Source organism: Salvelinus namaycush, chromosome 2 (assembly GCF_016432855.1).
Source record: "Salvelinus namaycush isolate Seneca chromosome 2, SaNama_1.0, whole genome shotgun sequence".
NCBI classification, from domain to species: Eukaryota; Metazoa; Chordata; class Actinopteri; order Salmoniformes; family Salmonidae; genus Salvelinus; species Salvelinus namaycush.
In genome coordinates, this window is record NC_052308.1 from 40,434,088 (window position 1) to 40,456,156 (window position 22,069).

Sequence of the window (22,069 nt, forward strand, 5' to 3'; positions counted from 1 at the left end):
AGCTTAGTCTGAGAAACTTTTGGATTTTTAATCTGAACCTCCAGGTTTAAACTCCCTGTTTGAAGACTGATTTAAGTCTGTCAATCACACAGCATCATCTGATTTAGGAATTTGCAGTGTGCCATGCTTTTGTGAGAGACGACTGTCATCTAAAGCATCATCGGATTGGTCGTTGTTTAGCAACATTTGAACTGTAAAGCCACATTGGTACTTGTGTATCATTGACTTCGCTGTGTAAAGGCAGAGATTGCAACATCAAAATTCTGACCACGACGTGATTTGAACACGCAACCTTCTGATCTGGAGTCAGACCGCTACCGTTGCGCCACGAGGTCTTGGAGAATGCATCTACGGGGGGGATGCCTAGTTCAGATTTCGTTGACTGTATCATTTGGAATGAAGGCCTGTGTCTCTGGGGAAATGTACGATCTGACGTGCATGGCACACTGCAAAGTCTTTCTATAATTGCAATTTCCGTCACTTGTTCACCTGTGGACAATACAATCCCATAGCCAAAACAGCTTAGTCTGAGAAACTTTAGGATTTTTAATCTGAACCTCCAGGTTTAAACTCCCTGTTTGAAGACTGATTTAAGTCTGTCAATCACACAGCATCATCTGATTAGGAATTTGCAGTGTGCCATGCTTTTGTGGAGAGACGACTGTCATCTAAAGCATCATCGGATTGGTCGTTGTTTAGCAAATTTGAACTGTAAAGCCACAGGTACTTGTGCTGATTCATTGACTTCGCTGTGTAAAGGCAGAGATTGCAACATCAAAATTCTGACCACGACGTGATTTGAACACGCAACCTTCTGATCTGGAGTCAGAACGCTACCGTTGCGCCACGAGGTCTTGGAAGAATGCATTTACGGGGGGATGCCTAGTTCAGATTTCGTTGACTGATTCATTTGGATGAAGGCCTGTGTCTCTGGGGAAATGTACGATCTGACGTGCATGCGACACACTGCAAGTCTTTCTATAATTGCAATTCCGTCACTTTCCATGACATGTTCACCTGTGGACAATACAATCCCATAGCCAAAACAGCTTAGTCTGAGAAACTTTAGGATTTTTAATCTGAACCTCCAGGTTTAAACTCCCTGTTTGAGACTGATTTAAGTCTGTCAATACACAGCATCATTGATTTAGGAATTTGCAGTGTGCCAGCTTTTGTGAGAGACGACTGTCATCTAAAGCATCATCGGATTGGTCGTTGTTTAGCAACATTTGAACTGTAAAGCCACATTGGTATGTGCTGATTCATTGACTTCGCGTGTAAAGGCAGAGATTGCAACATCAAAATTCTGACACACGTGATTTGAACACGCAACCTTCTGATCTGGAGTCAGACGCGCTACCGTTGCGCCACGAGGTCTTGGAAAAATCGCATTTACGGGGGATGCCTAGTTCAGATTTCGTTGACTGTATATTTGGAATGAGCCTGTGTCTCTGGGGAAATGTACGATCTGACGTGCATGGCACACTGCAAAGTCTTTCTATAATTGCAATTTCCGTCAATCCATGACATGTTACCTGTGGACAATACATCCCATAGCCAAAACAGCTTAGTCTGAGAAACTTTAGGATTTTTAATCTGAACCTCCAGGTAAACTCCCTGTTTGAAGACTGATTAATCTGTCAATACACACGCATCATCTGATTTAGGAATTTCAGTGTGCCAGCTTTTGTGAGAGACGACTGTCATCTAAAGCATCATCGGATTGGTCGTTGTTTAGCAACATTGAACTGTAAAGCCACATTGGTACTTGTGCTGATTCATTGACTTCGCTGTGTAAAGCAGAGATTGCAACATCAAAATTCTGACCACGACGTGATTTGAACAAGCAACCTTCTGATCTGGAGTCAGACGCGCTACCGTTGCGCCACGAGGTCTTGGAAGAATGCATTACGGGGGGATGCCTAGTTCAGATTTCGTTGACTGTATCATTGGAATGAAGGCCTTGCGCTTTACAGTACAAATGTTGCTAAACAACGACCAATCCGATGATGCTTTAGATGACAGTCGTCTCTCACAAAAGCATGGCACACTGCAAATTCCAAAATCAGATGATGCTGTGTAATTGACAGACTTAAATCAGTCTTCAAACAGGGAGTTTAAACCTGGAGGTTCAGATTAAAAATCATAAAGTGTTCAGACTAAGCTGTTTTGGCTATGGGATTGTATTGTCCACAGGTGAACATGTCATGGAAAGTGACAGAAATTGCAATTATAGAAAGACTTGCTTCTGAAGGAAGGTGAACATTAAAGCAACGCCCAAACAGGGACTTGGACCCTGGACCCTCAGATTAAAAGTCTGATGCTTTACCGACTGAGCTATCCGGGCTCTGCATATAATTGTTTTCATACACCTAACCTGCCGGGCAGATGCACGTCAGATCGTACATTTCCCCAGAGACACAGGCCTTCATTCCAATTGATACAGTCAACGAAATCTGAACTAGGCATCCCCCCCCCATAGATGCGATTCTTCCAAGACCTCGTGGCGCAACGGTAGCGCGTCTGACTCCAGATCAGAAGGTTGCGTGTTCAAATCACGTCGTGGTCAGAATTTTGATGTGTGCAATCTCTGCCTTTACACAGCGAAGTCAATGAATCAGCACAAGTACCAATGTGGCTTTACAGTTCAAATGTTGCTAAACAACGACCAATCCGATGATGCTTTAGATGACAGTCGTCTCTCACAAAAGCATGGCACACTGCAAATTCCTAAATCAGATGATGCTGTGTGATTGACAGACTTAAATCAGTCTTCAAACAGGGAGTTTAAACCTGGAGGTTCAGATTAAAAATCCTAAAGTTTTCAGACTAAGCTGTTTTGGCTATGGGATTGTATTGTCCACAGGTGAACATGTCATGGAAAGTGACAGAAATTGCAATTATAGAAAGACTTGCTTCTGAAGGAAGGTGAACATTAAAAGAACGCCCGAACAGGGACTTGAACCCTGGACCCTCAGATTAAAAGTCTGATGCTCTACCGACTGAGCTATCCGGGCTCTGCATGTAATTGTTTTCATACACCTAACCTGCCGGGCAGATGCACGTCAGATCGTACATTTCCCCAGAGACACAGGCCTTCATTCCAATTGATACAGTCAACGAAATCTGAACTAGGCATCCCCCCCATAAATGCAATTCTTCCAAGACCTCGTGGCGCAACGGTAAAGCGTCTGACTCCAGATCAGAAGGTTGCGTGTTCAAATCACGTCGTGGTCAGAATTTTGATGTCTGCAATCTCTGCCTTTACACAGCGAAGTCAATGAATCAGCACAAGTACCAATGTGGCTTTACAGTACAAATGTTGCTAAACAACGACCAATCCGATGATGCTTTAGATGACAGTCGTCTCTCACAAAAGCATGGCACACTGCAAATTCCAAAATCAGATGATGCTGTGTGATTGACAGACTTAAATCATTCTTCAAACGGAGTTTAAACCTGGAGGTTCAGATTAAAAATCCTAAAATTTTCAGACTAAGCTGTTTTGGCTATGGGATTGTATTGTCCACAGGTGAACATGTCATGGAAAGTGACGGAAATTGCAATTATAGAAAGACTTTGCAGTGTGCCATGCACGTCAGATCGTACATTTCCCCAGAGACACAGGCCTTCATTCCAAATGATACAGTCAACGAAATCTGAACTAGGCATCCCCCCCGTAGATGCAATTCTTCCAAGACCTCGTGGCGCAACGGTAGCGTGTCTGACTCCAGATCAGAAGGTTGCGTGTTCAAATCACGTCGTGGTCAGAATTTTAATGTGTGCAATCTCTGCCTTTACACAGCGAAGTCAATGAATCAGCACAAGTACCAATGTGGCTTTACAGTTCAAATGTTGCTAAACAACGACCAATCCGATGATGCTTTAGATGACAGTCGTCTCTCACAAAAGCATGGCACACTGCAAATTCCTAAATCAGATGATGCTGTGTGATTGACAGACTTAAATCAGTCTTCAAACAGGGAGTTTAAACCTGGAGGTTCAGATTAAAAATCCTAAAGTTTCTCAGACTAAGCTGTTTTGGCTATGGGATTGTATTGTCCACAGGTGAACATGTCATGGAAAGTGACGGAAATTGCAATTATAGAAAGACTTTGCAGTGTGCCATGCACGTCAGATCGTACATTTCCCCAGAGACACAGGCCTTCATTCCAAATGATACAGTCAACGAAATCTGAACTAGGCATCCCCCCCGTAAATGCAATTCTTCCAAGACCTCGTGGCGCAACGGTAGCGCGTCTGACTCCAGATCAGAAGGTTGCGTGTTCAAATCACGTCGTGGTCAGAATTTTGATGTGTGCAATCTCTGCCTTTACACAGCGAAGTCAATGAATCAGCACAAGTACCAATGTGGCTTTACAGTTCAAATGTTGCTAAACAACGACCAATCCGATGATGCTTTAGATGACAGTCGTCTCTCACAAAAGCATGGCACACTGCAAATTCCTAAATCAGATGATGCTGTGTGATTGACAGACTTAAATCAGTCTTCAAACAGGGAGTTTAAACCTGGAGGTTCAGATTAAAAATCCTAAAGTTTTCAGACTAAGCTGTTTTGGCTATGGGATTGTATTGTCCACAGGTGAACATGTCATGGAAAGTGACAGAAATTGCAATTATAGAAAGACTTGCTTCTGAAGGAAGGTGAACATTAAAACAACGCCTGAACAGGGACTTGAACCCTGGACCCTCAGATTAAAAGTCTGATGCTCTACCGACTGAGCTATCCAGGCTCTGCATGTAATTGTTTTCATACACCTAACCTGCCGGGCAGATGCATGTCAGATCGTACATTTCCCCAGAGACACAGGCCTTCATTCCAATTGATACAGTCAACGAAATCTGAACTAGGCATCCCCCCCATAAATGCGATTCTTCCAAGACCTCGTGGCGCAACGGTAGCGCGTCTGACTCCAGATCAGAAGGTTGCGTGTTCAAATCACGTCGTGGTCAGATTTTTGATGTCTGCAATCTCTGCCTTTACACAGCGAAGTCAATGAATCAGCACAAGTACCAATGTGGCTTTACAGTACAAATGTTGCTAAACAACGACCAATCCGATGATGCTTTAGATGACAGTCGTCTCTCACAAAAGCATGGCACACTGCAAATTCCTAAATCAGATGATGCTGTGTAATTGACAGACTTAAATCATTCTTCAAACAGGGAGTTTAAACCTGGAGGTTCAGATTAAAAATCCTAAAGTTTTCAGACTAAGCTGTTTTGGCTATGGGATTGTATTGTCCACAGGTGAACATGTCATGGAAAGTGACAGAAATTGCAATTATAGAAAGACTTGCTTCTGAAGGAAGGTGAACATTAACAGAACGCGCGAACAGGGACTTGAACCCTGGACCCTCAGATTAAAAGTCTGATGCTCTACCGACTGAGCTATCCGGGCTCTGCATGTAATTGTTTTCATACACCTAACCTGCCGGGCAGATGCACGTCAGATCGTACATTTCCCCAGAGACACAGGCCTTCATTCCAATTGATACAGTCAACGAAATCTGAACTAGGCATCCCCCCCATAGATGCAATTCTTCCAAGACCTCGTGGCGCAACGGTAGCGCGTCTGACTCCAGATCAGAAGGTTGCGTGTTCAAATCACGTCGTGGTCAGAATTTTGATGTGTGCAATCTCTGCCTTTACACAGCGAAGTCAATGAATCAGCACAAGTACCAATGTGGCTTTACAGTACAAATGTTGCTAAACAACGACCAATCCGATGATGCTTTAGATGACAGTCGTCTCTCACAAAAGCATGGCACACTGCAAATTCCTAAATCAGATGATGCTGTGTGATTGACAGACTTAAATCAGTCTTCAAACAGGGAGATTAAACCTGGAGGTTCAGATTAAAAATCCTAAAGTTTCTCAGACTAAGCTGTTTTGGCTATGGGATTGTATTGTCCACAGGTGAACATGTCATGGAAAGTGACGGAAATTGCAATTATAGAAAGACTTTGCAGTGTGCCATGCACGTCAGATCGTACATTTCCCCAGAGACACAGGCCTTCATTCCAAATTATACAGTCAACGAAATCTGAACTAGGCATCTCCCCCGTAGATGCAATTCTTCCAAGACCTTGTGGTGCAACGGTAACGCGTCTGACTCCAGATCAGAAGGTTGCGTGTTCAAATCACGTCGTGGTCAGAATTTTGATGTTTGCAATCTCTGCCTTTACACAGCGAAGTCAATGAATCAGCACAAGTACCAATGTGGCTTTACAGTTCAAATGTTGCTAAACAACGACCAATCCGATGATGCTTTAGATGACAGTCGTCTCTCACAAAAGCATGGCACACTGCAAATTCCTAAATCAGATGATGCTGTGTGATTGACAGACTTAAATCAGTCTTCAAACAGGGAGTTTAAACCTGGAGGTTCAGATTAAAAATCCTAAAGTTTCTCAGACTAAGCTGTTTTGGCTATGGGATTGTATTGTCCACAGGTGAACATGTCATGGAAAGTGACAGAAATTGCAATTATAGAAAGACTTGCTTCTGAAGGAAGGTGAACATTAAAAGAACGCCCGAACAGGAACTTGAAACCTGGACCCTCAGATTAAAAGTCTGATGCTCTACCGACTGAGCTATCCGGGCTCTGCATGTAATTGTTTTCATACACCTAACCTGCCGGGCAGATGCACGTCAGATCGTACATTTCCCCAGAGACACAGGCCTTCATTCCAATTGATACAGTCAACGAAATCTGAACTAGGCATCCCCCCCATAGATGCAATTCTTCCAAGACCACGTGGCGCAACGGTAGCGTGTCTGACTCCAGATCAGAAGGTTGCGTGTTCAAATCACGTCGTGGTCAGAATTTTGATGTCTGCAATCTCTGCCTTTACACAGCGAAGTCAATGAATCAGCACAAGTACCAATGTGGCTTTACAGTACAAATGTTGCTAAACAACGACCAATCCGATGATGCTTTAGATGACAGTCGTCTCTCACAAAAGCATGGCACAATGCAAATTCCTAAATCAGATGATGCTGTGTGATTGACAGACTTAAATCAGTCTTCAAACAGGGAGTTTAAACATGGAGGTTCAGATTATAAATCCTAAAATTTTCAGACTAAGCTGTTTTGGCTATGGGATTGTATTGTCCACAGGTGAACATGTCATGGAAAGTGACAGAAATTGCAATTATAGAAAGACTTTGCAGTGTGCCATGCACGTCAGATCGTACATTTCCCCAGAGACACAGGCCTTCATTCCAATTGATACAGTCAACGAAATCTGAACTAGGCATCCCCCCCATAAATGCTATTCTTCCAAGACCTCGTGGTGCAACGGTAGCGCGTCTGACTCCAGATCAGAAGGTTGCGTGTTCAAATCACGTCGTGGTCAGAATTTTGATGTCTGCAATCTCTGCCTTTACACAGCGAAGTCAATGAATCAGCACAAGTACCAATGTGGCTTTACAGTACAAATGTTGCTAAACAACGACCAATCCGATGATGCTTTAGATGACAGTCGTCTCTCACAAAAGCATGGCACACTGCAAATTCCTAAATCAGATGATGCTGTGTGATTGACAGACTTAAATCAGTCTTCAAACAGGGAGTTTAAACCTGGAGGTTCAGATTAAAAATCCTAAAGTTTTCAGACTAAGCTGTTTTGGCTATGGGATTGTATTGTCCACAGGTGAACATGTCATGGAAAGTGACGGAAATTGCAATTATAGAAAGACTTTGCAGTGTGCCATGCACGTCAGATCGTACATTTCCCCAGAGACACAGGCCTTCATTCCAAATGATACAGTCAACGAAATCTGAACTAGGCATCCCCCCTGTAGACTCGATTCTTCCAAGACCTCGTGGCCCAACGGTAGCGCGTCTGACTCCAGATCAGAAGGTTGCGTGTTCAAATCACGTAGTGGTCAGAATTTTGATGTGTGCAATCTCTGCCTTTACACAGCGAAGTCAATGAATCAGCACAAGTACCAATGTGGCTTTACAGTTCAAATGTTGCTAAACAACGACCAATCCGATGATGCTTTAGATGACAGTCGTCTCTCACAAAAGCATGGCACACTGCAAATTCCTAAATCAGATGATGCTGTGTGATTGACAGACTTAAATCAGTCTTCAAACAGGGAGATTAAACCTGGAGGTTCAGATTAAACATCCTAAAGTTTTCAGAATAAGCTGTTTTGGCTATGGGATTGTATAGTCCACAGGTGAACATGTCATGGAAAGTGACAGAAATTGCAATTATAGAAAGACTTGCTTCTGAAGGAAGGTGAACATTAAAAGAACGCCCGAACAGGAACTTGAAACCTGGACCCTCAGATTAAAAGTCTGATGCTCTACCGACTGAGCTATCCGGGCTCTGCATGTAATTGTTTTCATACACCTAACCTGCCGGGCAGATGCACGTCAGATCGTACATTTCCCCAGAGACACAGGCCTTCATTCCAATTGATACAGTCAACGAAATCTGAACTAGGCATCCCCCCCATAGATGCAATTCTTCCAAGACCACGTGGCGCAACGGTAGCGCGTCTGACTCCAGATTAGAAGGTTGCGTGTTCAAATCACGTCGTGGTCAGAATTTTGATGTGTGCAATCTCTGCCTTTACACAGCGAAGTCAATGAATCAGCACAAGTACCAATGTGGCTTTACAGTACAAATGTTGCTAAACAACGACCAATCCGATGATGCTTTAGATGACAGTCGTCTCTCACAAAAGCATGGCACACTGCAAATTCCTAAATCAGATGATGCTGTGTGATTGACAGACTTAAATCAGTCTTCAAACAGGGAGATTAAACCTGGAGGTTCAGATTATAAATCCTAAAGTTTTCAGACTAAGCTGTTTTGGCTATGGGATTGTATTGTCCACAGGTGAACATGTCATGGAAAGTGACAGAAATTGCAATTATAGAAAGACTTTGCAGTGTGCCATGCACGTCAGATCGTACATTTCCCCAGAGACACAGGCCTTCATTCCAAATGATACAGTCAACGAAATCTGAACTAGGCATCCCCCCCGTAGATGCAATTCTTCCAAGACCTCGTGGCCCAACGGTAGCGTGTCTGACTCCAGATCAGAAGGTTGCGTGTTCAAATCACGTAGTGGTCAGAATTTTAATGTGTGCAATCTCTGCCTTTACACAGCGAAGTCAATGAATCAGCACAAGTACCAATGTGGCTTTACAGTTCAAATGTTGCTAAACAACGACCAATCCGATGATGCTTTAGATGACAGTCGTCTCTCACAAAAGCATGGCACACTGCAAATTCCTAAATCAGATGATGCTGTGTAATTGACAGACTTAAATCATTCTTCAAACAGGGAGTTTAAACCTGGAGGTTCAGATTAAAAATCCTAAAGTTTTCAGACTAAGCTGTTTTGGCTCTGGGATTGTATTGTCCACAGGTGAACATGTCATGGAAAGTGACAGAAAGTTTGGCGGAAGCTTTAGGTTGCTAAGAAAAAGACAGACTGAATTACTTTCGCAGAGGACTGACTTGAACACACAATTTATTCTCATCTTGAGCAAAAGCTATTGGTTTTCTACCAAAAGAAAATGTTGTGATGAATTTAATAAACAAGAGACCAGCAACAAAGGTGTGGCAGTAGCAGAAACAGCGGCATCTAGTGGGCAAAACCTGGTACTTTCACGCTAATTTATTGTAAATAATGCAAATGACTTCAATTACTAATTTCTCTAAACAGGAGAGAAAATCATCACCAGATTCACAGGGAATACATTACAAAGGATGAAGAAGCAATACTCCAAGCTGCAGCTCCCTACTACTTGTCATTCTTAGAGGAGGGATACTGTATACTGGTTGTTGGGGTGGGATTGGCATGGGTTGGTGGGGTCCGTGCGTGGCTTTTGACCATTTTATTGGATTCCTAAGGTCTTACTCAATTGTAGTAATAAGTTTTGTCCAAATCGGATGTCGGGTACTATATTTATTGAATATTATATGAATCCTATCAATTAAAAGGCCAATTTGGGTGCAATCAATTATCTTAATTTTTCAGAGATCAAATGAAATGTTAAAAATACAATGTTTCAGCAATGCTAATCTTATCCGTTTCTAACTACAGAAACGATTTCAAAACAATCTGTGGGTGTCATGACTTGCTGAAATTTCATGACATTCAATCTCAAAAAGCACAAGAAAGAGGATTTCGACACCCACCATCTCTGATTGTTCGGAAATTATTTGTGTAGTTAGTAACAGACACAATTAGCCATCCAGAAACATTATATTGTAGAAATATAATTTGACCTCTGAGAAATTAAGATAATTGACTGCACTCAAATTGTCCATTTTTGTTTATAGGATTCAGATAATATTAAATAAATATAGTACCCAATATCTGATTTGGACCAAACTTCTTCCTACAAATGTCTAAGACATAAGGAATTGTCTAAGTTATTGTAAAAAATTGTCAAAAGCCATCCACGGACCCCCCACACCCCATGCCAATCCCACCCCAACAACCAGTATACAGTATCAGTTCTCTATGTTTGACAAGTAGTATGAAGCTGTGGCTTCTAAATAAATCCCAGAAAATACAGTAGAAAGTTCCATATGTTCAGCAAGTAAAGCATCGTAACGTGCAATTACGGCTGCAAGCTCCTTGTAGTTGTTAACGGAACTTCCCCTCTAGTCGTGTCTTCTAAAAACCAATTATTGCATGCCCAAAAACGCAGTTGTGAAAATATATATATTTTTTCTATATAACTAGGCAAGTCAGTAAAAAACAAATTCTTATTAACAATGACGGCCTATCGGGGAACAGTGGATTAGCTGCCTCGTTCAAGGGCAGAACGCCAGATTTGTTTTACCTTGTCAGCGCGGGGATTCAATCCAGCAACCTTTCGGTTACTGGTCAACGCTCTAACCTGTCTTTCGGTTACTGGCCCCAACGCTCTAACCTGCTGCCCCAAATAAGCATCTTGAAAATATCCCTGTTTCTCCTTACTTTCTTGTTGTGTTAAGCAGTTTGAATACCCAGACCTTCGCCATGATCGATGCGACTTTTTCCCAGAAGCTTGAATCTGATGTAGGCATTTATATGCTCCCTGCTTTTGTTTTGCAGTTTAGCTGAACGGTCACTGTACCCCCATTTCGCCAAAGACTTTCCAAAAAACAGGCAAGGCCAGCAATACAGGCAGATTGATGAAATGCTCCCTGTTAACCAGCTATACTTTTGATAACAATTGGTATTGAACGTCCTAACCTTTGCATCGTTCTTCATGAATCTGATCTCAGGCAGAGGTCGACCCTCAGTTTTAATTCACACTTTTTCCGTGCACCCCAGAGAATGAAAGGGGTTCTTCAACAAAAAAGTCAACAAAATTTGCGGTAGTGTTTGCGGCGAAAATAGCACACTTGAGCAGCTAGATAGCTAGCTAGCTACTGAAGTTAGCAAGGCAAATTTTAATAAATTGCACTAAACTGGACACAAAAATAAAGTTCTAAAACCAAGAAAACTATTTATAATCTACCTCCATCTCCTGTAATTTGAAGAAACAAATTTGAATTGAATAGTGTCCCAAAAATGCTCAACTATCACTTTTCAATATCTATCCAATAATGTCACCCCCCCATAATGCTCTGTGGTACAACCCCAATTCAACACACTAGGTTCATTCTCTGATCCTAATACTATGATTGGATGAACAACGTGTCAGTTCATACTGATTGGTTGGTTGGAGGTTGTCCTCTGGAAGTGGTAATAATTACCATGTAGGTCCATGGAAGGGGGTGAGGCCTATGAGCCTTGAAGTCATTGTACCCAGAGGAGGACAGAAGATCGCTGTTCTCCGGCTACAACATGGTGCTACCCCAGAGAGTGCTGTTGAAGTTACTTTTTACCTTCATTGCAAAACAGTGTGTTTTAATCTATTATTTTGTGACATTTGAATCTATTTAATATAGTTTTATCTAAAAAGGATAACTTTTTTAGTGTTTCACTATTTTATTTTTCTACAATTTCACTGAGGATGATGGTCCTCCCTTCCTCTTCTGATGAGCCTCCACTGGATTGGTATGGGGTCTGGGGTTCCGTGAGTGGCTTTTGACAATTGTTTTGGATTCCTCATGTCTTACTCATTGATTTGAAGAAGTTTGGTCCGGATGCATGGTACTATATTTTCTGAATATAATATTATCTGCCGCTCAGAGTGAAAACAATGAATGTGTCGATGATGTGGAGAGTGGAGGGCTACTGTCAGGGTCAGAGCCACTATTGACAAGGAGAGCACGGACAGGGAAAGCAAAAGACATGACAACCATAAATTTGCTCCCCCTGAAATCACCCAGTCAAAGCCATGCTCCTTATTGTTGCAAGGCATGTGGGAGGTATTTTAATGTTAAAACATGTTTTTTTTCAACATGAGAAAACACATCAGTGTGAGTAGTGCATCAACTCTGAGAAAGCATTCTGACAAAATGTTTAAAATCCCACATCTTGGACAAACCATATAGCTGTCATGTGTGCAGTGACTGTTTCCTTACAGAGGAATACCTTCAAAGACATACAGTATGCAAATACATACAGGGGAGAAATAATTTCACTGCCATGTGTGTGGCACTCACTTTACCCGGAAGGGACACTTGGCAGAGCATTTCAGGAAGTTACACCCAGAAGAGAAACCGTTCCACTGCCAGGTTTGTAGTTAAAGTTTCAAACGTGCTAGTATTTTGAAGGATCATATGAAATTACACAAGGGGATACACCATAAACATGCTCCCAGTGGGCTGCAGCTTCATATCTCAGAGTCGACTACACATCCACCAGCTAGTTCACACAGGGGAGAAGCCTTTTTGCTGCAATGTGTGCAGCAAATATTTCCCTAGGAAGGGATACATTAACATACACTACATATGAGGATACACACAGGGGGGAAAACATTTTGTTGCCATGTTTGCCATAAAGGCTTCCATCCAAAGGCACACCTGACAGAGCATATGAAGAAGACAAGACACAAGGGTGGAAGTGCTCTATGAGGGGAACATAGTTCAGTCAGAATATCTGAAGAAACAGTTTAACAATGTAGGACATTCTCCTCATGTCACTTCTGTTAGTTTAATGAATAGAATGCATTGATGTATGTGGGCAATTGATACAGTGGGGCAAAAAAGTATTTAGTCAGCCACCAATTGTGCAAGTTCTCCCACTTAAAAAGATGAGAGAGGCCTGTAATTTTCATCATAGGTACACTTCAACTATGACAGACAAAATGAGAAAAAAAATCCAGAAAATCACATTGTAGGATTTTTTATGAATTTATTTGCAAATTATGGTGGAAAATAAGTATTTGGTCAATAACAAAAGTTGATCTCAATACTTTGTTATATACCCTTTGTTGGCAATGACAGAGGTCAAACATTTTCTGTAAGTCTTCACAAGGTTTTCACACACTGTTGCTGGTATTTTGGCCCATTCCTCCATGCAGATCTCCTCTAGAGCAATGATGTTTTGGGGCTGTTGCTGGGCAACACGGACTTTCAACTCCCTCCAAAGATTTTCTATGGGGTTGAGATCTGGAGACTGGCTAGGCAACTCCAGGACCTTGAAATGCTTCTTACGAAGCCACTCCTTCGTTGCCCGGGCGGTGTGTTTGGGATCATTGTCATGCTGAAAAACCCAGCCACGTTTCATCTTCAATGCCCTTGCTGATGGAAGGAGGTTTTCACTCAAAATCTCACGATACATGGCCCCATTCATTCTTTCCTTTACACGGATCAGTCGTCCTGGTCCCTTTGCAGAAAAACAGCCCCAAAGCATGATGTTTCCACCCCCATGCTTCACAGTAGGTATGGTGTTCTTTGGATGCAACTCAGCATTCTTTGTCCTCCAAACACGACGAGTTGAGTTTTTACCAAAAAGTTCTATTTTGGTTTCATCTGACCATATGACATTCTCCCAATCTTCTTCTGTATCATCCAAATGCTCTCTAGCAAACTTCAGACGGGCCTGGACATGTACTGGCTTAAGCAGGGGGACACTTCTCGCACTGCAGGATTTGAGTCCCTGGCGGCGTAGTGTGTTACTGATGGTAGGCTTTGTTACTTTGGTCCCAGCTCTCTGCAGGTCATTCACTAGGTCCCCCCGTGTGGTTCTGGGATTTTTGCTCACCGTTCTTGTGATCATTTTGACCCCACGGGGTGAGATCTTGCGTGGAGCCCCAGATCGAGGGAGAATATCAGTGGTCTTGTATGTCTTCCATTTCCTAATAATTGCTCCCACAGTTGATTTCTTCAAACCAAGCTGCTTACCTATTGCAGATTCAGTCTTCCCAGCCTGGTGCAGGTCTACAATTTTGTTTCTGGTGTCCTTTGACAGCTCTTTGGTCTTGGCCATAGTGAAGTTTGGAGTGTGACTGTTTGAGGTTGTGGACAGGTGTCTTTTATACTGATAACAAGTTCAAACAGGTGCCATTAATACAGGTAACGAGTGGAGGACAGAGGAGCCTCTTAAATAAGAAGTTACAGGTCTGTGAGAGCCAGAAATCTTGCTTGTTTGTAGGTGACCAAATACTTATTTTCCACCATAATTTGCAAATAAATTCATAAAAAATCCTACAATGTGATTTTCTGGATTTTTTTTTCTCATTTTGTCTGTCATAGTTGAAGTGTACCTATGATAAAAATTACAGGCCTCTCTCATCTTTTTAAGTGGGAGAACTTGCACAATTGGTGGCTGACTAAATACTTGTTTGCCCCACTGTATGTGTTAGTGTATTTCTTCACGTTGTCTTCTATTTGGCACTATATCAATTTATCACAAAGCATTGTACATTTGTACTGTTTTGGCATATCCAAGGGAGACAATATCAAACAGGGTAACCGTCCATGGTTGAACTAAAATGTTGGGATATTGGTGTCATTCATAAGAAAACTGCAAATATTGACACTCCTGTCCATATATAAATAAATAGACCTAGATATGTTTTTTCTGCAACTATCTTTTAACAGATTACTTTATCCAACAAGGAGAAGGCTGCACGACACAGGGCATAGATAAATGCTGATCCTCTATCAAAAGAGGAATACCTTGCCAAGAGAACAGCATGGTATTATTCTCATGAATTTCATTATACATTTCAACTTAATTAGTTCATTGTACACTGAGTGTACAAAACATTAGGAACACCTTCCTAATATTGCGTTGCACCCCCTTTTGCACTCAGAACATTCTCAATTCGTCAGGACATGGAGTACAAGGTGTTGAACGTGTTCCACAGGGATGCTGGTCCTTGTTGACTCCAATGCTTCCCACAGTTGTATCAAGTTGGCTGGATGTCCTTTGGGTGGTGGACCATTCTTGGAACACATGGGGAAATTGTTGAGCGTGAAAAAACGCAGCATTGTTGCAGTTCTTAACACACTCAAACTGGTGCCCCTGGCACCTACTATCATACCCTGTTCAGAGGCACTTACATCTTTTGTCTTGCCCATTCACCCTCGAAATGGCACACATAAACAAACCATTTGTCAGTTGTCTCAATGTTTAAAAAAATCCTTCTTTAACATGATTGAAGTAGATTTAACAAGTAACATCAATAAAGGATCATAGCTTCCACCTGGATTCACCTGGTCAGTCTGTCATGGAAAGAGCAGGTGTTCCAAATGTTTTGTACACTCTTATGCCTGATCATGAACTACCACAGCTATCTTCAACACCAGTGAGAGACGTGCAACCAGTGTAGTTCTAAATCCTAACACGACAAATAAAAGTGCAGATTTCATAAACAATGCAAAAGAGAAGTCAGTTAAACAGCTACGGACGGTTGAACAGCAATTGCAACAAAGCAAAAGAAAGGGAGGGACATTCCCTAAATGTTGAGAGGTCAAAGAAAATGAAAGCAAGTGAGCGAACATAAGAGGAGAGGGGGGAAAACTATTTTGAGAGAAAAAACTAAGTCAATAAGTTCCTATGAAAACATGAAAATAGTGGGATTGAATTCTACTGTATGTTATAAACCACAATGCCTTTATGATGCAAAAACTAACCTTGGGAATATGAACTTGACATGGCCAGAAAAGGTGAGGAATGTATCTGCAATGGTTAAGATATATTCGATTAATTTGACATTACAGTATTCAGACGTGCAATACTTCAACCACTTAAAACTGTGCTTAGGCGTGGTCTAAAGTTTTCAGGAGGATACGCACATTCTCACCTCAAGTTTTTATAAATTCCAACTTTTGCGTGAAAACTAGCGCACGCATGTTTTGTGCGTATGTAGCGTTAATAAAAATAGGCACATGGGTAGAAAATGTGTTGTTCAATCTCATCCATAGATCAGATCACACAAACCAACAGTGCAAATGCCTGGCATGCCTGCACAGTAGGTGGCGGTAATACAAATACTTTCAACGTCTTGTAGGCTACATCACTGACTGACTCAAAGGGAGCAAATATACAGCCATTGGAGCAAACCCTTATCGCTTCTCTGTATGATATATATCAATGGTATACACTTTACTGTATCGGACATAAGAGGTCAACTGCTTCTTTAGAAAATGTCTAGACTACAGTTGTTACACCTATTTGTCAGTGAGCGGCTAAGAGCGGCTGCTGCTGAAATATTTGGGGCCGTGGAAAAAACTATAACGGATTACCAGGAAGAAATATCCCGTTCAAAGGAGGACAACGACCGTTTACGATCGCTGTTCGATATCGCTTTCCAACCTCAGTTACCGAAAGCAGGTTTGCAGTTTACTGATTTTCTTTTCTTTAACTAAAGCCACATTCCGTCTTTCTGTGTCTGATGTGCCTTCCAAAGGGCTTAACAATGGAGAGAGTGTATTCATTCACATTAGGATGTGAAATTTCATTTAGGATTGCTATGGCAAAGACATTATCTTTTAAAGCTATACATCAAGTCTCATACACAAAAACAAATATTTATTTTTGTAATGATTTGGTCACAGAAATCAAGGGAAATTACAAATAAGCATCTGGAACTTGTGTCAGGGCATATAGTGTCAGGGCATATATTCTAATAATATTTAGATTGTATGTCTAATGTCAGCATATGTGAGTTAGCTATGTTTTTGTTCTTCCCTCCAGACCCACTGCATCTCACTCTCTCCAAAGAGCTTCTCCCTGAGCATCAGCACCATGAGCAGGAGTGGAGCCCCAGTCTGGACCAGGGAGACCCAGAGCCCACGCAGATTAAAGAGGAACCAGAGGAGTTTGGGACCAGTCAGAGGGGGGAGTTAATAACCAAAGACTCCATTTTGAGGGACTGTAATCAGAAACCACCTGAGCCACATATTTACCACATCCAAATAGTGGAGAACAGAGAGAGGGAATCGCTATCGATCAACACAACAGGAGAGATCAAAACAGAACCTGGTGAAGAGTGTTATGGTAGGTCTCACTGGGAACCAACCAGTGACTCTCAGTCCCTCTCTGCAGTAAATCCTGACAGTTCTGCAGCTCAGACTGAAAACAGTGAAAGTGACGATGGGGTGGACAGTGGAGGACTACCATCAGGGCTACAACCATTACAATCAAACAACACCCAAACCACTTCTCAAGATAATAAGACGTTTCCATGCCGTACAAAATCACGCCGCCAAAGACTAGCCACACCGTGTTTTTGCAAAGTGTGTGAAAAGTCTTTTGACTTCATAAATCATTTAATCAATCATGTGCGAATGCATGCAAAGGATAAAGATCATGTCTGTGGTGTATGTGGAAATGGCTTTGAGTCCACAGACCGCATGCTGGATCACCTGCTAACACACATTGGAGCCAAACCTTTTTGCCAGATGTGTGGTAAATGTTTCACTAATAAGGCCAACCTGAAAGTGCATATTGTGAGGGCTCATGCCGGTGAGAGACCATTTGAGTGTCCTGTGTGTGGAAAACGCTTTCAAACATCATTCATTTTAAAAACACACCAAGTCATTCATACTGGGGAGAAACCATTTCAGTGTCAAGATTGCGGTAAACATTTCAGTCGAAAAGGAAGCTTGCAGATGCACCTGAGGACACACACAAAGGAGAAGCCGCATCGTTGCCATGTTTGTGGAAAGGGCTTCCCCGTGAAGAGATCCCTGACCACACACATGACAAGTCACACAGGGTTGAAACCGCATCGCTGTGAAGAATGTGGCAAGGCCTTCGCTGTGAGTGAAGCCCTGACAGTGCATATGAAGACTCACCTAGAGGAGAAACCGCATCCATGCCATGAATGCAGCAAACGCTTCAATCGGATGGGATCCCTTAGAAGGCATATGAGCTTGATTCACAAACTGGAGAAATCGTGATTTGCGTGGGGAAAATGTGTCAGTTTAAACTAGATTTGAAAAGTACTGATATCTAGAATTATATACATACTGTATCTCAGAAGTCACTGCTTTAGGTTGAAAAAGGTAGACAATAATGAATGCATGAACTTGCATAACATTGTGGGGAGCCACAGAGTGGTGTGTCTAACAAAGACCTGCTACTGGATTAATTCAAATTGCATGTTTAGAAAATGTGTATGTGACTGGTTGAACTGAAAGACCTTCCATGTGTGTGGTTTGAGGAGGCTCTTTGTTTAAATATTGAAATATGTCAAATCTATTTTGACTGTGTTGCACAAAATGTAATGGTTTAATAAAACAAATGTTGCAAATGTTTTTTGAACAAAGGTCATTTTGAGAAAGCCTTTGTCCCTTGCCGTATTGTAAATTAAATTGGGTAGGACTGTTGGTAATAGTACGAATAGTGTAAAAGTGAGATTCTTATATACAGAAGACGCCACCACAGTACACACTTGACATGGTACTACACCCACACATATTGCTGCTGCCTGGATGGTAGAAGATTGCACAAATAGTCATCCTGACTTGAAACAGACCAATTATTTATTAAAACAGTTAAAGATGCACTATGCAGAAATCGCTCCGCCATTTCTTGGTTGCTAAAAAAGCATTTAGCACCGCTGCCCCCAAACTCTGGAAGTCTCTCCTCCCCAAGCCACCTGCAATTCAGACTCCATCACCATTTTCAAAAACAATATCAAAGCCTACTTGTTTAGTCTTGCATTCACCTAAGCTTAGCTCACCCTTACTCAGCCCTAGCCTAAGATAAGTAGCTTTTATTCATTTTATTGTCTTGTTTTATACTCTTTGCTGTGCAGTGTTCTTATGGTTTTTGAAAGGTGCTTAAAGTCCCATTTATTATTATCATTAGGGATAAGGATAACTATGGCAAGACCCTAATAGGCTAATCATACAGCCCAGCAGTCAGGTCCAAGTCCTAAAGGGAAATAGATAAGGATGATCAAATAAATTGATTGATTGCATCTAGTTAGGTTGAATAAGATGGATTTTCTACCCTCTGCATCTAATATAATTACAAAAGAATAACATCACCAGTCCTCACTGTATTGTAATGCATTGTTCAAACATAAATCACTGGTTCTTCTAGTGTCTTAAATCCTGGACAATAGTTAAACTGCCCAGATGTACATGTTACTCTCCTTCTGAGTGTAGATGTCTCTGCTGTTAACGTTTTGACTGAGCCATTTTCCAGCTGTGTGGTCTCTCCCCTGGGTGAATTTTAAAGTGGGTGTTCAGGTGAGCCGACTGATTGAAACATTTCCCACAGATGTGACAGCGGTAGGGTTTCTCTCCAGTGTGAATGCGGTGGTGTCTCCTCAACAGGCTGATGGTGGTGAAGCTTTTTCGGCACACAGAGCAGCTGAATGGTCTTTCCTTGCTGTGCCATCGCATGTGGACTTCTAACTGACAAGAGAAATTGAAGCACTTCCCACACTCCCGGCAAGGATACACTCTCTGTATACCTTGGGCTTGATAGGGGGATCTCTGTTGAGGCAGCTTGGTGGTGTTCTGGTCTCTAACGTGTATGTGTAGACCAATACTTTCTCTTTCATATGTTCCCTGTGGCTGTGGGGCCTCATATTCTGAGAGTCCTCTCTGAATTCTATTGTTGATATTGGGTTGGGCACTGTTTTCACTCCGAGCTGCAAGACAGTCTGAATTCACGGTGAAGACGTGCTGTAAGTCACTGGTTGGTTCTAATGTGCTGTAGCCTTCTCCTTCATTCTCTATTTTGATATGCTTATTAGATATGGTTCTGGCTAAAGAGTCTCCTTCTCTGTTGTTCACAGTTTGGGGAAGATGTGAAGGCTGAGGTGGGTCCTGATCACAGTTACTTTTCAAAAAAGAAGGCGTATATATCGATTCTCCTTTGGTTTCAGACTCCAGCCCTTGAAGCTGCTCGTCCTCAGGACTGTTTCTGAGCTCCTGTTCCTCTTTAATCTGTGTGGGTTCTGGGTCCTCCTGGCCTAGACCGGGGGTCCACGCCTGCTCACGATGCTGCTGCTCAGGTGAAGATGCATCTTCGGTGAGATGGATAGTATGACAGTCTAGAGGGAAAAGAAATTAAGAAAGTCTGGTAAAGGCAATTCTATTTCAGCGAACAACACAGCATACACAATCAATTCCAACTGAAGCTGGAAAGATGGCAAACTACCAGTTTTCTATTGATAGTTCTTTGTATATATCCATAAAAATGATTCTGATATATGGCTGAGAAAAGCTGCCTGCCTGTCTGTCTGTCTGTCTCATCCCGACACGTTCATTATTATGGGACATCTGGAGATCGAATTTAAATATTGAAACAATGTTGCAAATGTCAGACACAGACAGCAAGGTTTATACAAGTCTTTGCTGTTGAAAACTAAATGTTAGTCTAAATGAAATGTGAGATAATATCTAGATGCTTTTTATAGTGGAGATCAAGTTAATAAATTGTCTGGCTGGGCTGATGAGACAGTGGATTGTGCCGTCAGATGGAATAGAGTAAATAGGCATTTTAACGTCATAGAGTTAGCTGGTGAGAACTTGTGGAATAGACACCGTCTGGAATGCGGTTTTAACCAATCAGCATTCAGGATTAGACCCACCCGTTGTATAAGGTGTCTTAGAGTGTGTTAGTAAATTCAAACTGGAGTGCCAGAGTGCGTTCTGGGCGTTTGTAAATTTAGCTCACGGAGCATTCAGAGCGCACACCGGACGCTCTAGCCAAGGAGTAAGGTTGATCCGAGCTCTCTGACCTCAACGCAGTCAAGCTAACTGGCTAGCTACTTCCAGACACATAATGAGAGAACACCCCACTCTGACCATTTTACTCGCCCTAGCAGAGCTGGTTTGGCTATTTTCATGTTATCCAGAGCATTGGTGACTAACTGTGCTGCTGGCAACAATTTAATTACGCTATGCTTACTGACATCAGACCTATTCAACGGGTGTAGGGCGTTCGTAAATTCATCAGTTATTCTGCCCTCTGGTACACTCAGACGAGGGTGCTCTTAAATCGGAGTAGATAGAGTGAATTTACGAACGCACCCGTAATGTAACAATGAATGCGTTCCGACCCCAGTGCAGCTCAGTGTAAACAAGCGTAATGGTAGGGTCGGTATCTAACGTTAGTAGGCTTTTAATTCTCTCAAATACTTAGCAATAACGTATAAACAAATTCTGGTAATGTATTTTCTATAGATTAATTAATGGAGTCCAACAACAACCAATTCCCTCATTTTGAGAAATAAAAATAGGTTGGTAACCTAGCGTTCATTTAGCTAACTAGCTACTATACCTTTTTGAAGTAGAACGCGCTGAACAGCGATATCCAGCAGCTTTCGGAGATGATTGTTCTCCTCCTTGGAACGAACGATTTCTGTCTGGTACTCAACTATAGTACCCTTCACAGCCCCAAATATCTCATTGGCAGCCGTGGTTAATCTCTCGGTGAGAAATATATTCAACAATTCCAATTTTTTCATTTTGTTTTCTGTGTGAGTAGTATTTTCACAATCCACCATCTTTGTTTACGTCTAGTTTCACGGAAGTGACGATGATTGTGATCTTTGTTTCCGCTCTGATAGCTCTGACCGAACTAAAGAGCATCATGTGTGTATTGAAAAATTTTAATAAAATCAAATAGGGCACTTCTCCAGATTTGTCTAGTAGAGGTTCTCAAACCGCTCAGGGAATCCTAGCTATTCCATATATTTTAACTATTCCACAGC

General features: G+C 41.9%; 2 protein-coding genes and 14 non-coding genes across 16 annotated transcripts; 9 read left to right on the forward strand and 7 right to left on the reverse strand.

Annotated features, from left to right (window-relative positions):
* Positions 1 to 2,274: 2,274 nt before the first annotated feature.
* Positions 2,275 to 2,347, reverse strand: trnak-uuu. Its single transcript has one exon. It is a non-coding gene; the product is annotated as a tRNA-Lys (tRNA).
* Positions 2,348 to 2,497: 150 nt separating this feature from the next.
* On the forward strand, positions 2,498 to 2,569 carry trnaw-cca. Its single transcript has one exon. It is a non-coding gene; the product is annotated as a tRNA-Trp (tRNA).
* Positions 2,570 to 2,944: 375 nt separating this feature from the next.
* Positions 2,945 to 3,017, reverse strand: trnak-uuu. Its single transcript has one exon. It is a non-coding gene; the product is annotated as a tRNA-Lys (tRNA).
* A 681-nt stretch (positions 3,018 to 3,698) lies between these two features.
* trnaw-cca lies at positions 3,699 to 3,770 on the forward strand. The gene has a single exon. It is a non-coding gene; the product is annotated as a tRNA-Trp (tRNA).
* Positions 3,771 to 4,234: 464 nt separating this feature from the next.
* Positions 4,235 to 4,306, forward strand: trnaw-cca. Its single transcript has one exon. It is a non-coding gene; the product is annotated as a tRNA-Trp (tRNA).
* A 375-nt stretch (positions 4,307 to 4,681) lies between these two features.
* trnak-uuu lies at positions 4,682 to 4,754 on the reverse strand. The gene has a single exon. It is a non-coding gene; the product is annotated as a tRNA-Lys (tRNA).
* A 148-nt stretch (positions 4,755 to 4,902) lies between these two features.
* trnaw-cca lies at positions 4,903 to 4,974 on the forward strand. The gene has a single exon. It is a non-coding gene; the product is annotated as a tRNA-Trp (tRNA).
* Positions 4,975 to 5,349: 375 nt separating this feature from the next.
* trnak-uuu lies at positions 5,350 to 5,422 on the reverse strand. The gene has a single exon. It is a non-coding gene; the product is annotated as a tRNA-Lys (tRNA).
* A 148-nt stretch (positions 5,423 to 5,570) lies between these two features.
* Positions 5,571 to 5,642, forward strand: trnaw-cca. Its single transcript has one exon. It is a non-coding gene; the product is annotated as a tRNA-Trp (tRNA).
* Positions 5,643 to 6,554: 912 nt separating this feature from the next.
* Positions 6,555 to 6,627, reverse strand: trnak-uuu. Its single transcript has one exon. It is a non-coding gene; the product is annotated as a tRNA-Lys (tRNA).
* Positions 6,628 to 6,775: 148 nt separating this feature from the next.
* On the forward strand, positions 6,776 to 6,847 carry trnaw-cca. Its single transcript has one exon. It is a non-coding gene; the product is annotated as a tRNA-Trp (tRNA).
* Positions 6,848 to 7,310: 463 nt separating this feature from the next.
* Positions 7,311 to 7,382, forward strand: trnaw-cca. Its single transcript has one exon. It is a non-coding gene; the product is annotated as a tRNA-Trp (tRNA).
* Positions 7,383 to 8,292: 910 nt separating this feature from the next.
* On the reverse strand, positions 8,293 to 8,365 carry trnak-uuu. Its single transcript has one exon. It is a non-coding gene; the product is annotated as a tRNA-Lys (tRNA).
* A 148-nt stretch (positions 8,366 to 8,513) lies between these two features.
* Positions 8,514 to 8,585, forward strand: trnaw-cca. Its single transcript has one exon. It is a non-coding gene; the product is annotated as a tRNA-Trp (tRNA).
* Positions 8,586 to 16,437: 7,852 nt separating this feature from the next.
* On the forward strand, positions 16,438 to 18,641 carry LOC120026042 (zinc finger protein 615-like). Its single transcript, XM_038970829.1, has 2 exons — positions 16,438 to 16,722; positions 17,086 to 18,641. Exons 1-2 carry the CDS (start codon positions 16,536 to 16,538, stop codon positions 18,291 to 18,293), a joined length of 1,395 nt encoding a protein of 464 aa, XP_038826757.1. The 5' UTR covers positions 16,438 to 16,535; the 3' UTR covers positions 18,294 to 18,641.
* Positions 18,642 to 18,866: 225 nt separating this feature from the next.
* Positions 18,867 to 21,872, reverse strand: LOC120026053 (gastrula zinc finger protein XlCGF48.2-like). Its single transcript, XM_038970840.1, has 2 exons — positions 21,637 to 21,872; positions 18,867 to 20,404 (listed from the first exon to the last, which is right to left on the reverse strand). Exons 1-2 carry the CDS (start codon positions 21,860 to 21,862, stop codon positions 19,521 to 19,523), a joined length of 1,110 nt encoding a protein of 369 aa, XP_038826768.1. The 5' UTR covers positions 21,863 to 21,872; the 3' UTR covers positions 18,867 to 19,520.
* Positions 21,873 to 22,069: the final 197 nt, after the last annotated feature.

Excerpts from the sequence above, each read along its gene's own strand:
- LOC120026053 (XM_038970840.1), bottom strand. The coding sequence starts at position 21,862 with ATGGTGGATTGTGAAAATACTACTCACACAGAAAACAAAATGAAAAAA. Across the intron at positions 20,405-21,636 it reads GCGCGTTCTACTTCAAAAAG|ACTGTCATACTATCCATCTC; the intron begins GTATAGTAGCTA and ends TTTTCCCTCTAG.
- LOC120026042 (XM_038970829.1), top strand. The coding sequence starts at position 16,536 with ATGTCTAGACTACAGTTGTTACACCTATTTGTCAGTGAGCGGCTAAGA. Across the intron at positions 16,723-17,085 it reads ACCTCAGTTACCGAAAGCAG|ACCCACTGCATCTCACTCTC; the intron begins GTTTGCAGTTTA and ends TCTTCCCTCCAG.